This window comes from Corvus hawaiiensis, chromosome 15 (assembly GCF_020740725.1).
Source record: "Corvus hawaiiensis isolate bCorHaw1 chromosome 15, bCorHaw1.pri.cur, whole genome shotgun sequence".
NCBI lineage: Eukaryota > Metazoa > Chordata > Aves > Passeriformes > Corvidae > Corvus > Corvus hawaiiensis.
Window position 1 is genome coordinate 11608202 of NC_063227.1, and position 17523 is coordinate 11625724.

A 17523-nucleotide genomic window follows, 5' to 3' on the forward strand; every position below is an offset into this window, starting at 1 on the left:
GCCCCGCCCCGCCCCGCCCCGCCCCGCCCCGCCCCGCCCCGCCCCGCCCCGGAGCTCGCGTGCCGAGGTGCGCGAGCGGCGCGGTCAGCTAATCGGCTGCCGCGCGTGAGTCGAAGCGGCCAATGGGCGGCTCGAGGGCCGTTTAAAAGCGGGAGCCGTTGGTATTTGGTGTGTTCCGAGGTGTTTGAGAGTGGTTTGGATTCAGTGGGTCTTGCTCTTTCCTTTCCTGTCGCTTTCTGAGGTGAGCTGAGGGTTCGGGGAGAGGGCTGGTCTGGGACTGTAAATCTTGCTTTGGCTTTGTGTTTCAGGTTGTACAAAGAAAGGGATTTTCGCCTAGAGGAGGGTAACAAACCTGGGGAAGGGTTTGGAGCACAAGTCTGGTGAGGAGTGGCTAGGGTGAGGGGGCTTAGCCTGAAGAAGAGGAGGCTCAGGAGAGGCCTTATAGCTCTCTATAGCCACCTGAAAGAAGGTTGCAGCCAGGTGGAGATTGCTAGTTGCCTGGGAGAAAACACCAACAGGACAAGAAAAAATGGCTTCAAGCTGTGCCGGGGAAAACTTAGGTTTGGCATTAGGAAGAATTCCTGATAGAAGGGTTGATTAGACACTAAAATGGGCTGCCCAGGGAGGTGGTGGAGTCACTGTCCCTGGAGGTGTTTAAGGGAAGACTGGGTATGGTACTCAGTGCCATGGTGTGGTTGGCATGGTGGTGTTTAGGTTGGACTCAGTTACTTAGAGATCTTTTCCAGCCTCACTGACTGTGATTCTGAGTTTTCCTGTAGACCTCTTTAATGAGGAATTGCTTGCCCACCTGTGTAATGGCAGCAATGAGTATAAGGCAGGAGCACTAGTAGTGCCTTCAAACCTGAGGGTCTTTAGCTGAACTACCGTGTAATGGTGGGAAGTAGGGGTTTGTTCCCCTTGTGTAGAGACCAATATGTGATAGCTGTTTTTAATGGGGCTTGCTTAAAAAGTGTGTTGTGGTGAGACAAGTGACAGAAATTGTTTTTCCTTTTTTCTGTATGGACTCTACAGGGTAGTCTCATCAACCTGAAGATGGCAACTCTGATCTTCGTTGATCAGGAGAATGGTGAACTTGGTGCTCCCAAAAGTCAGCTGAAGCTTCCTTCAGGATCTTGTGTGTATTTGCTGCCCTAAGCCAGTAAGGGATCAAGTGAAGGGCATAAATCACATTTTGTTATTCACTGCTTTTAATGATAATGAATTTCTGTTCATAAAACCACTTACCCAACCAATTCTTCCAAGCTCACCAATTAGTATAAAATTGAAGATAACTCTGTGCTTTTGTCATAAGTGGGGCTTATGGGTTATAAAGAAGTGATTTTATTTAGGCAAGCTTTAGGGTTGCTGAGGTTTGCTTTTTTTTCCTTCCCCCCCGCCCTATTCTAGCAAAAGCCTTAATTGAAAGAACACAAGTTAATACTCCACTTCCTAAAAAAGCGATCAGTACTTCTCCAGTCGCATCTCGCTCTGTCAGAAAGGCTCTTGGAAATGTGAATAAAACTGAAGGAGTCACAAGCAAGATGGACAAGATAAAACAGAAAAATCAGCCTTGCACTGTGAACAAAGTGAGTACAGCACACTTATGCTGGGGAGGAGGGGAAATCCATAATTTACATGCTGTTGTGGCTTAACTCTCACATAATTAAGCACCACACAACTGCTCCCTCTCTCCCTCCTTGATGGGATTGGGGGAGAAAATTGGAAGGGTGAATGTGAGAAAAATCGTAGGCTGAGAGTAAGGCAATTTAATTATTAAAAATCTCAAAGAAAAACAAAACCAATTCCTTGCAACCAGTTGATTAATGCCTTGCCAGTCCCAGAGCAGTGTTAGCCCTGCTTTCCCACCAGTTTTCCTTGCTGAGCATGTCATGCAGTCTGGGATATCCCTCTGGGTAGCCAGGGTCAGCTGTGCTAGCTGTGCATCCCCAGCCTCCTCACTGGTGGGGTTGAGAGGCAGAGAAGGCCTGGACTGTATAAACACTGCTTGGCAGTAGCTGAAAGAGCTGCGTGTATCAATGCTGTTTTCATCACGAATCTGAAGAATTGCTAGGAGGAAAAATAAATTCTCCCATAGCTAAAAGCAGGGCACCTACATAGATGGTTCTAGAGAAAATAGTCTGGGTTAATGTCTTATTAACATGTTAAGAGTCATCTGTTCTAGTGCAGCCATCTCTTGCTGCCATATATAATACTGCACTACATAAACTCAGCTGAAACATTTTCCAATCTCCATCTTATTTGTGTTGAAGGTATTAGAATTTAGGCCTGACTGAGAAGTATGACAGGTATGCTTGTCTGTAGACCTGAATAGCACAGGAAAGCCACTACAAACATTCTACAGTAGCTCAAATAATGTGACTTCTTCTTTTTATGACTAAGAGTGAATTAGAAAGCTGCCATGCAGTGGCTGAAGAAGATTGGCCAGAAATAGAAAATATGTTTCCTTTGGATCCTCAAGGTAAGTGCTATTGATGTAATTATTAAAATTAACAATAAGTCTTTTGTGAGTGTTGGCATTGTTGTAAGAATTTGTTTGAGCTACTGTAGCACACAAGCCAGCATTGCATTTCTCCTGAGTCCTTCCTGAAACATAAGGGTGCTTGCTGCTTCTGGAATACTTAAACAAGAATGAGATGGTATTTCTAACAGTAATGGCTGTGCCTTAGATGTGTTATTCTGAGTCTCTTATTGTGGTGACGGGAAACAAGTTCCAAATAACTGTGTATTAGCTTCTTAGTTCATTAAAGTGACTAGTAGACAAGTATTCAAAGGAATATAGAAGAGTGTGTGCCAAGATAATTTGTACCTGAAGAGACTCCTACTGCTGTAGGATATCATAGTTGAAGGTTAAACTTCCAAAGCTGTTTTTAGGCCAGCCCATTGTAGATATTCTCTCAGTCCTTCAAAGTGTGTCCTTAAAGCTTTCTTCTTCTGTGTGAAAACTACTGTGCCAAACACTTCAGTGTTGATGAAAGACATGCTTTGCTTGCTGAAGTTACTAACTGCTTTACATTATCAGTTCTATTAGGCAGTCTAGTGTTTTCATCAGGGTTCGTGTATGGGATTTCATGGGCAACTAAAAGGTGTAACTGCAAATAAATACCCCATGAGAGGAGACTGTTCTGTTGTTTTAGATTGGTTCCCATTTCATTTAGTCTAGAAGAGTTTGCAGCTTCCCAGGCTACTGCACACTTACAGTCTTTCTCAAACAGACTTTGAGAGTTTTGATCTTCCTGAAGAACACAAACTAAGCAATATCAACCTGTGTGGTGTTCCCCTCATGGTATTTGAAAGGACATATGGCAGATGTGTGAACGTGGTTCCTTCACCTGTGAAGATTGAAAAGATTTCATGGGAATCCAGTAAGTGGAAACTTTGCATGATTTTCAGTACATACAGTGCTCATCATTGGTTTGGGCAAAAAGCCACTTGGCTATAGCAGTGAATTGCTGTTGCTGTCTAAACTACCAGAGCAGTGCACCAGTATCAAAGAGCTTCTGCTGTGTAATCAAGCTCAGTGTACCTGGCCAACCCTGCTAGTTCAGGCAGTGGTCTCAGAGTGGTGTTGCTGACTTACGGCTTAATCTAGCTGCAACCAAGCATCACACAACTGCTTACTTTCTCCCCAGATATGGGATGGGGAAGCAGTCAGAGGAGAAAAAGTGAAAGAACTCATGCTTTGAAGTAAAAGCAGTTTTGATAACTAAAGTAAAAGCCATGCATTTTAAAAAAAACAAAACAAAAAATTCATTCAGTTCCCATCAGCAGGCATCCGCACAACAGCAGGGCTTGATTGCATGCATGCTTGGGAAGACAAGTGCCATAACTCCAAATGTCCCTCATTCCTTCTTCCCCCAGCTTTATCTGCTGAGTGTGGCACCATATGGTCTGGGATATCCCCTGGGCCCCTTGGGGTCAGCTGTTCTGGCTGTGCCCCCTTCCAGATCCTTGATCACTCCTAGCCTTCTCACTGGTGGGATGAGGAGCAGAAAAGGCCTTGACCATTGCTGAGCAGTGCTCACACAACTAAACCATCCCAGAATTATCAACACTGCTTCCAGCACAAATCCAAAACACAGCCCATACCAGTGACTGTGAAGAAAATTAACTCTACCCAATGAAAAGCAGTACACTGAGTAATCTTTTGTGGTGCTTTGCAAACTGATCAGTTAAGTTGCATTGGCTTATACTATGAAGCAATATTTACCTTGCTTATTCAAGAGGCTTATGCTGGGCAACTGTTAGCTAGCTTAGGTTAGTGTGTATTCTGAGTTTGAGAAACTGATTTGGTTTTTTTCTAACTTCCAGACTTGCTACAATCAACTGCTGACTTCCTTGCTACCCTGGATGAGATCATTGACATGCCACCTCCAAATTATGATGTTTAATGTGTGTTCTGAAGTTTCTTTTGAGTTCAAATTTCATGTAGTTCTGTCTTTCAATAAAGGCTAGTTTAATCTGTATACTGTTGTACTTGTCCTTTTTCAGTGAGCCCAAGATGTAGGTAGTAAAATAGAGCTTTGAGAAGGAGGTTATCTGACAAGCAGGTAAAGCAGAGCCTGGATAAGCTTCTAAGCAAGGCTATAATACAGTTGTTACCCATATCCAGGACTTAGTACCTGCTGATTGGAGTGTGTGTGGTTGTGATAGGTTGAGATCCTTCTGACCTCGCTGCCTAGCTTGACCCATTGAACATGCAAGGGTTTGAACCAATTTGTATATCTAGTGTAAAGTAAGCACTAGAGCTGGTATTCTTCTGGTGTTTTTCCTTTGAACTTGTTTGCTCTTCACAGTGGCTAAGGTGGTGTGTGTTGGGTTCTTATACAGCTGTAGACTAATTTTACAGAAAAATGCATGTAACTAAGGCACTGAAACTGGTTACACAGTGTCATCACGTGGCCTCTTGGTAAGCAGACACAGGTAAAAACACATTGGTATGTGAGGCCCCAGAGAACAGCAGTATGAGACACAATATGGGTATGACATTAAATTAACATAAATTTAGATAGTAACTTTTCGTATGTACAAACAGACATCTCACTGGGAGAGATACTAGTATTTTGCATGTGTTATGGAAGTTTATCAGAATGAAAATAGATCTTTTTTGTTACTTTGAAATATTCACAATGATCAAGAACCTAGATCTCTTCATACAATCAAGTAAGCCTTTTGTGCCTTGTGCACTTGTGTGTATACATGCACATTAAAACATTTAAAACATGCTTGTAGAATTTTACAGCAAGCTGAACAAGTATTTGCATGTTTACAAAGGTGATTATTTCAGATTCACAGGCCTCTTGATACTGATAGACTTTAATCTTAGAGCTCAAATACTTGTGGGGCTGGTGGAATGGGTGTGAGGAAAGATAGGGGTGAGTCAAGCTCGGGAATATTGGTGGTCTGTCTGCATGGGGATGAGGGCTGCTGTGGTGTAGAAAATAAAATGGTAGTGGTAGGATTAACTAAATTATTTTTGTTTGCTACAATAAACCTCATCGCAGGCTTTTTAGTTCTCACTAGGCTTTCTAGCTAATGCAGGTCAAAGCTTTTGCTTTTACAAAGCTTAATTTTGTAAACATTCATTTAAAAGTTCTACTTGTTTCAGCTGGCTTTTATTTTCTACATTTCATTTACTTTTCAATTCTTCTGACTGAGGTTGAAGGGAAATGCACACTCCTGAGACTTTCTGGGACAAAGCTGTGGTGAGACTCCATCTGTGGATGGAGTTTCCTACTCTTGGTGACTCCCAAGAGATCAGAGACACAAGGCACTGTTTTCTCTTTGGAAAATGTTAATTCATGGCCTCAGAGCTGCAAGTCTGCTCGGCATCATGAAGTGCTGACGCAGGAGAATTTTGTATTGCTTCAGGTAGGTGTTAACACTGATTTCTACTGGTGACTAAAAAATCAACTTCCTTAACTGCTTTAATGTTGATATAACACACACAGCTCTTTATACTTACCAAGTTCTATTTTCTCTTGGGGTATTGTCAGGACTTGAGTTCAAAATGCTGTTTGAGCACTTTTCTCCACAACAGTAGTCTTACTAAAAACTGCTAGTGTTTTGGTTTACTTGCTTGATCAGTTTATGCTTCCTGTAAACATCTGAGATGTCTGGGATTTTAAATGCATGGCTGTGATGAAAATGAATGCTTATGTGGTGGCTTGGCCTTAGTTTGAAAGAGCCTTAATAGCCCTCATGGGTACGTGAGTGGGAGCTCCCGATTGTAACAAAATGCACAGATCAGGGACCTTTTCAATTGGTTATCACTCTGCAAAGGAACTGTTCTGTCTGTGAGAATCACTTTAAACCCTTACCTGAACTTCTATAAGGGGAACTTGGAGATAGATGCACGTGAAATAATCGTTTAGCAGGCTTAGTAAAGTTACTTTAGTGCACGTCAGATAATCCAGCCTGTGTGCAGTGTTCTGGCAGTGGATGGCACCACGGTAATAGCCTTGTTAGAGCCTCTCCTCCTGCAGCCTGAAATCGGTGCCATGGTGGTGCTTGCCTTTGGTACCTCGCACACAGTTCTGGCTGCGATGGCTTCATCGCCTCATTAACAGGAACTGGAGGGTAAGAATGGGCACTATGACCCCATGACTACAGGGAATAGTCGGTCAGCCAAGTACTTTCTATCTTCTATTTTTTTAAAAAGAACAGAAATGAGAAGCCTGGATGCAGTTGGTCTCTCTAGAGTTACCAAAGCCCTGAACCTTTGAGTTTCACTGCAGTTTTACTGATGCTAGCAAAATACTGTAATAGAAATACAATAATGCCCTCCTAAGTATCCCTAGAGTGATACTTACTGTGCTCTGAGAGACTCAGGCACTGACCCCCTCAACATGTCTGTAATGAGGTTTATATACAAATTATATACACAGTATATATTTAATAACTGGTCATCTGGGATCTAAATGTGTGTCAGTTCCCAGTTATTTTTGCATATAACTTTGCAAAGCATGTGAGAAAAGTGATTTTGATAAATTTACTTCTAACTGCAGTCTGGGAAAAGGTTAAAGCGTGGTGGGCCTGCCTGTTGTGCTCAAATGATCTACAAAGTTAAAGGAGAAAAAGTTATAAAATGGCCATAACGTGTCTTTGTTGTCAGATTATGAAGAATGTCAGGATGTCAAAGGAATGTGCACACAACTTATGGGGGGGTGGGGGGGGTGGATGTTTTGTTAACTCTAAGAGGGGAGGTAATCCCTCCCAGTTAATGGAGTTGGAGGGAGGTTCCTGGAGCTCTTGGTAATTGGATTTGGTTTTTTGTACTAGCCTGATTATTTTTGTGAAAAAAAAGTTCAGGTTCACTCTCCTGTTAGGATTTAAAAGTTTAATAAAGGACATTAGGGAACAAAGACAATAAAGCAAAATTCACAGTGCCGGGTGCTTTGGCACTTAGCTAAGAGCACACCTGTTATTGCAGAGGCACCCTTTACATACCTGTCCTATTGCATCAGCCTAATGTATATTCATAATCAATTATGCATATTCAGACTTTCCCTTAAACTAGTTTACATGTTCCAGGAGCTGTTTAGCATGGCTCCTCCTTGGATCTGCCTTTTTAGAGCATGCGCATTTCTTGGCTGTGGTTTTAGTCAGTTTCTATTATCACCCCCAGAGTGGGCTTTGGTCCATGGTTTCTGCAGACGGCAGTTGCTGATAGTTGGCATGTCAGTAGCAGGGGTCCTCAACACATGTTCATTGGATGCTATCCAACCAAGCAGACAGTTCAATTACCACAAGTGTAACTATATTAGCTATTTTACTATTATGTCTAAGTTTAGTTAATGACAGAAATAAAGGCATTAGTTATTGTTACAAAACTACATCTTTATAACAAACCTACTTTAACATTATACATATAGCATTAATTTTAACATTTGCTGAAAGCCAATATTATAATATGTATCTATCACCTTTTCATTAACTATATGGAAGGTGGAGCCTTTGGAGGACTTCAGATGCACTGTTCTTCAGTGGCTCAGACTGGGCTTTCTTTCAGCATTTCAGCCTAAAATATGTAACCAATGGGTAAAAGCATCTTGTAAGACTCACTATCAGAAAGGCACTTTAAGTGCACTGCTATAGGCTCCAGTAGAAGTGGTTCCCCTTTCTATTAGTCCAGGGACAAAATTGAGATTGTTGTGTGTAGCGGGCATGTGTAAAGACTGGGAGAGGGAAAGAGCTTTGAGTGTTTACACATGCACACACACATCCTCATACTGAAAACTGTTCTGAATCAGTACTTTTCCTACAGATCTGAATTGTTTGTTTAAGGGCATATATAAGGTATGTCCTTTATGTGTGATATCATTGTCTGAAGTGTTCTGAACCCATCTCAAATTTTGGAAAAATCTAAGCCATGAAGAAGATCAGACTTTGTTAGATCTCATGTTGACTAGTAATGATGATTTACATAGCACTGATGAAGATCTAAGATTCAATCTGCAAGTTTATCACAAACTGAGATACTAAACTTTTCTCAAGACTTGCTAAGGATCTTTAAGATACAGTATAATGGAAGTACTGCTTTGGTGATGGAGATTCTTTTTCTGGTATCATTTTTGAGTTACTTAGGGCAGTTAGAGTTATAATGATTGATGTAGCTATACACAAAGGGATTTGAAGGAGGGCAAGGAAAGCTTTTTTTGCATGGGACACTGAAGATTCAAAGAACAGCCAGAATGATGCAGGATGGTAAGGTAAGATGTGTGTAAAGACATATCCTCCTTCGTGACATTTCCTTCTTTGTATCTCAAATTCAACTTCTGGCTCCAGCACAGCCTTACCCACAGCCACAGTCATTTCAGAAGTAAATCTCTTCCAGCATGGCCTTCCCTTTGGCTGCAGTCTCTCCAGGGTGTGCCTGCTCTGTCAGGGTGTCATGGTTTAGCATAGTTTGGATTTTTATCAGCCACGGAAGTGATTCTCTTGCAAAGAGATGCTTACAGCCTCCTCTATGATCCGACAGAACCAATCAACTGGCTAGTTTGAATATTGGCAACTTTTTAAAGCCTCTTAAGAAGCTTGACACGCCTCTGTGATCCACATTTAAGAACGAACAAAGGCTGGGAAAGTTCTCTTGCTTCTGGCTTTTGGACAGGTACCGGGGGGCCACAGTGTGGCCCAGCGGGGGCGGGCTGGGCCCTGCTTGCTGCGGCCCGGCCGGGTCGGCCGCAGCGCGGCTGAGATCTCAGCTGCTTCTGCTCACTGGACACCCGGTGCAGCCCCCTCAGTGCCAGCCGGGCTGGCCGGGAGACAGCCACCCTGGAGCCGAGTGGCCTTGTTCCATCCGCGGCCCTGCTCCGTGCGGGCCAGCCCCCTGGCCCCATGGCGCGGCCAGGCCAGCCCTCACCCAGTGCAGCCGAAATTCATCTGAGGCCGCTGCCCGGCAGAGACCATGTGAGCAACAGCGAGAGGCGAATTCCAGTTGCGGGGCCCGGGTGAGATTAACTCTTTTAGTGCTGTAAGTTTCCTCCAGAACAGATGAAGCCTGCAGACATCAATCCTCTCCCAAGTCAGAGGAAAAGGAAAGGTGAAGGCACGTGAAGAAAACACCATAAAGACACCAAAGTCAGTGAAGAAGGAAGAGCTGAAACCCTGAGAGAGGACAAAGAGGAGATGCCTCAAGCCTAGAAGCTGAAATTCTGTTGTATAGCTATGGTGATGGACTATGATACATCAGAGTACCTGTTGTAATTCCATGAAAGCATGGGGGGTGGAGCATTCAAACTGCAATTGTGAGCAAAAGTACCTGTGCTGAAATAAGCAAATGTTGAAGTTGGTGTGATTTGATGAGAAGCTTGAATAGAGAGAGATGAAAGTGATGAAGACCCTTGCTCCCAGAGGAGGAGGACAGCCTCTGTTCCTGGAGCTGAAGATGCTCCCAGAGATAGGTGAAGAGAACCTGTTTCTGAACGGATCAACCTTAAAATGGTACCCCATTAGCTAAAGATTGAACCCTCGAAAGCTGTTGTGGGGAAAGCTGTAAGTCGAGGGAAGGGACTTTCACATGTGAGCAGAGAACCAACCCGGACAGCTGTCTTGCTGTGACATTGAAGCCACAAGAGAACTGTTTCTTGTGGAGATGTCTCTATAGCATGAATAAGAGAGACTCCTTTCCCTAAGTGAACTGAAAAAGAGATTATTATAGAGGTGGTAAACTGACTGAAAATCTCAAGGGTTATTTTTTTAAAGTTGTCAGTGGGAGAAGGGAGAAAGGTGGGGGGAGGAGAAGTGTTCTGAAGGTTTAGTCTGACTTTTTTTTCCTTCCTTTTAGGTCTGTTAATAAACTTCTTTATATTCTTTTAAGTTTTGTGCTTGCTTTGCTTTCTCCTAATTCTTATCTCACAGAAGGAAAATAAGTAAGTAATGGATACTTTGAACCAAACCACAACACTTAATTGGTGTTTCAGCCTTGAATCAGGGGGATGGGAAGCAGGAGAATTAGTTTGTCAGGAACAATGCATCCAGCTTGGTCAGCATACCAGGGCAGGAAGAAAAGATAAGAGACCTCTGATAAAACCAGGGGGAGTCTCAGACAGATATCCTGCGAACTAGCTCAAACCAGTCTCAAAGGCCAGGGGTACAAAAGAGCATGCGCAGGAGAGAAAGGTGAAAAGTTCAGGACGAGGAAGACCTCCTGACTTCATCAAAAAGACCTTCGGAGACCCCTACCAAAAAACACCAAACAACACTGCGCAAGCGCAATGCGGATGCAAATGACTTTTGGGTTCATTATAATACGAAGCGAGGCTGGGCGGGGCTAGGTGATGAATATGTATAGTTGTGTTGCGAAACTTAATGAATATGGAACTTGTAACCCGATAAATACTGAGCTGAATGCAGCTGTTGGCACGGATGATTTTGGAGGAGTGATCCCCCGTGCGTCCCAGCGCTGGAATAAAACATACCTACTTTACTACTTCTTTAGTAGTGGAGTTCTTTCCGCTCTTCATTTGGCGAGCCAGGCAGGAGAACCTCTGTCCAGCTGCAGGATCGGTTGAGGAGTAGACATCCTAGGCGCGCCCCAGGGCTTTCCTGGAGGATCTCCGCCCCTCGGCTCGCCCACTGCGGCGGACAGACAACGGCCTGCTGGAACTGTGGATAAACGGTATGTTTTGCATTTAGGTTGCCTGTAAGTCATACACATGGCCAGGGCTGCTGGTAAGCTGCGAGGAGACGTCCCGCGCACAAGAGTACAGTCCTTGTGAGGGTAAAGGTGGGGCTTGCAAGCCACCAGCTACCGGAGCCAGCAAGGGGGAATCGCCAACCGATAGGGCGGCCGCTAGCGATCCTGGGAGCGGATTGGGTGATTCCAAGGGGGGGGTCCCACCGAAACTTGTTACCGTGTTGGGAAAATATAAGCGGGACCCTGAAACTATTACAAGCAAGTGTTGTGAACATTTTTGCTACTAGTAGCTGGTTTGAATGTTGTTGTGTTGCTTACATGTCTGTGTGGACATTGGTTGTTGTCGGACTGCTTTTATGTGTGTAGATGTGTATTAGGTCGCCTATTCGTTTGTAAAACGGGAGCATGCATGTTGCCGTGTGTTGTTTGAGAGTGTGATATTGAGACATTTGTTTGGGGGAGAGTGCTTGCTTGTTGAATTTGGAATCGTGGCTGGGAGAACCTCTGCAAAAAGATTAGTGGCTCTTGATTGGGAACTACCAGCAGCAGAGAATTTAGAGTTTGAAAGAGTACATGGAATAACTTGTTTTTGTGGATGTATCAGAACCTTTTATTTTGAGCCTGAGATTTTAAAGATTGTGTGTGGGAAGTCGCATTTGGTACCTGAGATTTGGGAGGTTCGGGAAGAAATTGAAAAAGAACTGTGAGAGAGTGAAAAAAAAAAAAAAATTGGGGTGGAATCGAGATAAAACTAGGGGGCAGAGATAGAAACAACAGCAGCTAAGCGGGGAGAGAGGTCATTACCCCCCCCAGTAGCTATATGATAAAAGCATAGCCCTGACTCTCTCCTATCTGCTTGAGTGACAGAAAGGACTCCCTGCTTTGTGTGTGGGTGTAAGAAAACTCCAGCTCCACACCGGCTGTGGATTTTAGCTCAGTGCGAATTTTGTGGAAGTCGGAGATGTTATAATTCTATTTATTCGGCAGAGATCTGTGTCCAGAGTGTGGGGAAAGCAAAGAACATTTTGTGTTTAAACTTTTGTGTGGGAAGGAGCATCACATCCCCAAAATAGTATAACAGATTGGGAGGAGACAGTAAAGACTTTTGAAAAAAAAAAAAAAAAAGAAAAAAGGGATTTCAAGCAGTAGCAAAGCAGGCTTGGCAGAAGGCACAAGAGAATTTATAAAGAGTGACTTATACACTATACAGGTGACCCGAAGGGGGTGGCACAGTATTTGAGTAAACTCAAACTCTGAATAGGATGGGAACCAGACGAAGTAAGGAAATCCCCAGAGCAAGCCCGCTCGGTTGTATTTTGGCACATTGGAAGGAGGCAGTAGGAGCTGGAGGCACAGAAAATAAAAGAACCCTTATAAAACATTGTACCCACTGGTGGCCACTGTATAAATTAGAAAATGAAGCCAAATGGCCATCTAATGGAACTTTAGATTATAATACCTTGCTTCAGTTAATGCTGTTTCTGAGGCGGGAAGGTAAATGGGAAGAAGTTTCCTACGCTGACGCATTTTTTTCTCTCCGAAAACACCCTGAATGGTAGAGAGATTGTGGAATCAAAGCCCCCAGGGATCCTGTGGTGTTAGCTCTGGAAAAAGAAAATAAAAAGGGCCGAAGAAGAATTAAACGATGCTGTTCGTCATGCAGTATAGCTCAGAGATGTACAAGGTCAGACAAAGTCTATCAAGCAGCAGCTCAGGGACAAGATGATGATGAATTAACCGATTTGCTTAAGCCTCCCCTTAGGAGACAGGAAGAGGATGTGGACTCGGAAGGAACACCAACGCCAACCCCCTCTCCCCCGGGCAGTCCTGTCTCGTCCCGAACCAGGAAACAGGTACTGATGGCACCTCTGAGAGAGGCAGTGGCACCTGATGGGGATACAATGTTGATTAGAGTACCTTTCTCTACTGCTGACCTAGATGCATGGTATAACGTTGCCAAAAATTGCCAAAGTGATCCAGCAGGTACTGCTGAGCGCTTGCGACTTATAATTAAACAGCATAATCCAGATTGGGCTGATATACAATTACTATTGGGTGGACTAACAGAGACAGAAAGACAGCTAGTTTTGAAAACAGCTCGAGACTTGGCAGAGGACTATTACAAAACACAACAATTAGATGTAAAAGATTACTTCCCACTCCAGGAACCACACTGGAATCCGAATAGAACAGCTGAATTAAAGAAATTAAAAAGTTATCAAGAATGGATAGCAAAAGGGGTGGAAAGGGCTATTCCCAAGATCCTAAACTGGTCAGCTTTGTACGCAATAAGACAGGGTCCTTCCGAGTCACCATCCGAATTCCTGGATCGTCTGAGGGATGCAATGCGCCGTAACACATCGCTGGATCCTGAGACCGAGGTAGGGGTACAACAGCTAGTATCTTTGTTTCTAGGACAATCCACAGGAGATATCAGACGTAAACTGCAGAAACTTCAGGGGCCAGAAGGGAAGAACCTGGAAACTCTATTAGATGCAGCTTGGAGGGTATTCAGTAATCGAGAAGAAGGTTACAAGCAAGGGATGAGGAAATTAGTAGCAGTAGTAAAAGAAGGGAATAGAGAAAAACTTAGACAAGGACCCCCCAGACGAGGACCTCCCAGACAAGGCCCACCCCGGCTAGGTAGAGACCAATGCGCGATTTGTGGGAGGTTTGGTCATTGGAAAAACGAGTGCCCAGAAAGAAGACAAGAAGACCACCAGAACAAGGGAAACCAAGGAAGGGGGAGGGTGGTTGCACATGTGAAGAAGATTGAAGAGGACTGGGGGATTTTACCCTAGCAGATCCACTGGTTATAATGAAGCTAGGGGACAAGGAAAAAGAAATAGAATTTTTGGTAGATACAGGGGCAACATATTCAGTTTTAAATAAAGCTTTAATGTCTGTGGGGGATGACTATATTGTGGTACATGGAGCAACTGGCCAATCTGAAAAAGCTTACTTTTGTAAGCCATTGAAATATAAAATCGGGAAACAATGGGGTATTCACAAGTTTTTATATTTACCCAATTCTCCAAAAGCACTCTTGGGAAGAGATTTATTAGAACAATTACAAGCAACCATTATTTTTAGGAATGGGGAAGTTATTCTGGAGGTAAATGACCAACAGTATGTAGAAATACTGAGCCTAATATTAACAACCAAAGACCCTGTAGAGGAAATTAGGGAAGAGATAATGGGCCAAGTGTTCCCAGGAGTCTGGGCCACAGATGTACCTGGGAGAGCCAAAAATGCAACCCCAATACAGATCAAACTCAAAGAAGGGAGACAACCAGTTAGAATTAAACAGTATCCCCTTAAAAGGGAAGACAGGGAAGGAATTGGCCCAATAATTGAAAAATTCTTACAGATGGGATTACTAAAAGAGTGCCAGTCTGATTTCAATACTCCTATCCTGCCTGTCCATAAACCTGATGGGTCTTACGGGGTGGTACAGGATTTACGGGCTGTTAACAAGATAACTGAGGACCTCTATCCTGTGGTGGCAAACCCTTACACTCTGTTAACATGTTTAACACCAGAGCTAACTTGGTTTACCGTTTTAGATCTAAAAGACGCCTTCTTTTGCCTCCCTCTCCATGAAGCCAGCCAGAAAATTTTTGCATTCGAATGGGAAAGCTCTAAGAGTGGGTGCAAAACCCAGCTCACGTGGACGGTGTTGCCTCAGGGATTTAAGAACAGTCCCACCCTGTTTGGAGAACAGCTCGCAAAAGACATAGAGTCCTGGGAAGCCCCACCAGGAGAAGGGAAGCTATTGCAGTACGTGGATGATCTCTTAATAGCTACCCGAACAGAGGAAGCTTGCACAGCCTGGACGGTAAGCCTTTTAAACTTCCTGGGACTCCAAGGGTACAGGGTATCCAAGAAAAAGGCTCAGGTGGTGAAACAAAAAGTGATTATCTGGGCTATGAAGTCAGTGCTGGGCAACGAACTTTGGGGCAAGATTGCAAAGAAGCGATATGCCAAACCCCAAAACCCCAGACAGTGAAAGAGTTACGGACTTTTCTGGGGATGACAGGATGGTGCAGACTGGATTTACAATTATGGGCTGCTCGTGAAACCACTATATGAGCTCATTACAAAGGAAAGCAGAGATCTCCAGTGGACAAAGGAGGCCACGCGGGTCTTCAGCCAGCTGAAGAATGCCCTCATGTCAGCTCCAGCTCTAGGACTTCCAGACGTGAGTAAGCCATTCTTTCTATTTTCCCATGAGAAGCAAGGGATCGCCCTGGGAATACTAGCACAGGACCTGGGCCCATACCGACAGACAGTTGCCTATTTCTCTAAGCAGCTAGATGCAGCAGCCAAAGGATGGACTGGGTGCTTCAGAGCTGTTGCAGCAGTCGTGCTAAACATCCAGGAAGCACGCAAATTCACCTTGGGCCAGAGAATGACTGTGCTGGTGTCCCACACGGTGTCCGCGGTGCTGGAAGTGAAAGGTGGGCACTGGCTCTCCCCACAAAGGTTCCTGAAATATCAAATCATCATGGTAGAACAAGATGATGTAGAAATAGTGGTAACTAACATTGTCAACCCAGCTTCCTTTCTCAGTGGAAATCAAGGGGAACTGGTACGCCATGATTGCCTGGAGACTATCGAAGCTACCTACTCCAGCCGCCCGGACCTAAAGGATACCCCTTTAAGCAACAGAGAGACCTGGTTTACTGATGGGAGCAGCTACATCATCAGTGGAAAGAGGCATGCTGGGTATGCGGTTACCACCTGCCGCGAGGTGATAGAATCTGGACCACTGCCAACAAACACCTCCCCACAGAAGGCTGAAATAATCACCCTAACCCATGCCTTAGAGATGGCAAAAGGAAAGAAAATAAACATCTATACAGACTCAAGGTATGCCTTTGGAGTTGTGCACGCACACGGGGCCATTTGGAAAGAAAGAGGACTGTTAAATTCGCATGGAAAGAACATCAAACATGCACAAGAAATAATGCAGCTATTAGAAGCAGTCCAGCTACCTGAGAAGGTAGCAATCATGTACATAAGGGTGCATCAAAAGGTGAGCTCAGAATTGGAAGAAGGAAATGAACTGGCAGACAGAGAGGCAAAAGAAGCAACAAAAGGTGAGGTAACAATAACTGGAGCCTTGATCCCAGATGGACAACTTTCCCTAGAGGGTAAGCCAACATATAATAAAAGAGACAAGAAATTGATTAAAGGGGAACATTTAACCAAGAGGGATGGGCTATCAATGCAGAAGGAAAAGTAGTTATTCCCTCTCATTTGCTATGGGCCGTAGTTAGAGAGGAACACCAGAAAACACACTGGGGAACAAATGCCTTATATAACTACTTAATTGGGAAAATTATCGCCAGAAACTTATATGAAACTGTTGTGTAAGTAACTCGACAGTGTAACCTTTGCCTCCAGACTAATCCCAAAAACACCCCCAAACCAAAAATGGGCCAGATTGGGAGAGGTCATGGGCCTGGACAGCAGTGGCAAATTGATTTCACAGAAATCAAAGAAAAGGCGGGTACCGATATTTATTATTAGTGCTAACAGATACTTTTTCAGGATGGCCCGAAGCTTTTCCTATTAGGACCGCTAAGGCTCGAGAAGTAACCAAGGTGTTACTACAAGAAATAATACCGCACTTCGGAGTTCCAGCCACGATATCCTCAGATAGGGGACCACATTTTATTTCAAGGGTGGTACAACAAACTAGCCGACATTTAGGCATAGACTGGGAACTCCACACTCCATACCATCCCCAGTCGAGTGGCCAAGTAGAGAAAATGAACTATTTGATTAAACAGCAAATTGTGAGGGCAAGAAGCTAACCTACCCTGGCCCCAATCTCTTCCACTTGCATTGTTACGAATGCGGACCAAGCCCAGAATTAAGGAAAAGTTAAGTCCCTTTGAAATACTCCATGGGAGACCATATGGGGTACAGAAAGGCATATCTACCCAAATAGGGGAAGAGATGCTAACCACCTACATGATTGCCTTAGATAAACAGCTTAGAGAAATTGGAAAACATGTGGCTGGAACTCGAAGTCGAGGCTTGGACGGTCCTGTACATGACATTCAGCCTGGAGATTATGTATATGTTAAGTCTCTTACAGAAAAGACTCTGGAACCACAGTGGGAAGGACCATTCCAGGTGCTTCTCACCACTTACACCGCAATTAAGATCAGAGAACAGAGTGCCTGGATTCACCACACCCGAGTAAAGAAGGCTCCAGAGACCCCTTGGAAAGTGACCCCTGGGGATGATGAACTGAAATTGAAGTTTACCCGAACAAAATGAAAATGTCAGGGTGGCACGCAAGTATAACCCAGAAAATTGTTTTTCTCACAGTTATAATTGTAACCTTCAGC

At 44.0% G+C, this 17523-nt stretch overlaps 2 protein-coding genes across 2 annotated transcripts; both read left to right on the top strand.

Annotated features, from left to right (window-relative positions):
- The first annotated feature begins 37 nt into the window (after positions 1-37).
- On the top strand, positions 38-4484 carry PTTG1 (PTTG1 regulator of sister chromatid separation, securin). Its single transcript, XM_048320206.1, has 6 exons — positions 38-241; positions 1033-1135; positions 1408-1586; positions 2401-2479; positions 3234-3383; positions 4330-4484. Exons 2-6 carry the CDS (start codon positions 1054-1056, stop codon positions 4407-4409), a joined length of 570 nt encoding a protein of 189 aa, XP_048176163.1. The 5' UTR covers positions 38-241; positions 1033-1053; the 3' UTR covers positions 4410-4484.
- A 4873-nt stretch (positions 4485-9357) lies between these two features.
- On the top strand, positions 9358-17342 carry LOC125333960. The gene is made up of 5 exons (XM_048320295.1): positions 9358-9470; positions 12921-13011; positions 14847-14996; positions 15198-16314; positions 17258-17342. The coding sequence occupies exons 1-5, from the start codon at positions 9358-9360 to the stop codon at positions 17332-17334; spliced, it is 1548 nt and encodes a 515-aa protein (XP_048176252.1). The 3' UTR covers positions 17335-17342.
- Positions 17343-17523: the final 181 nt, after the last annotated feature.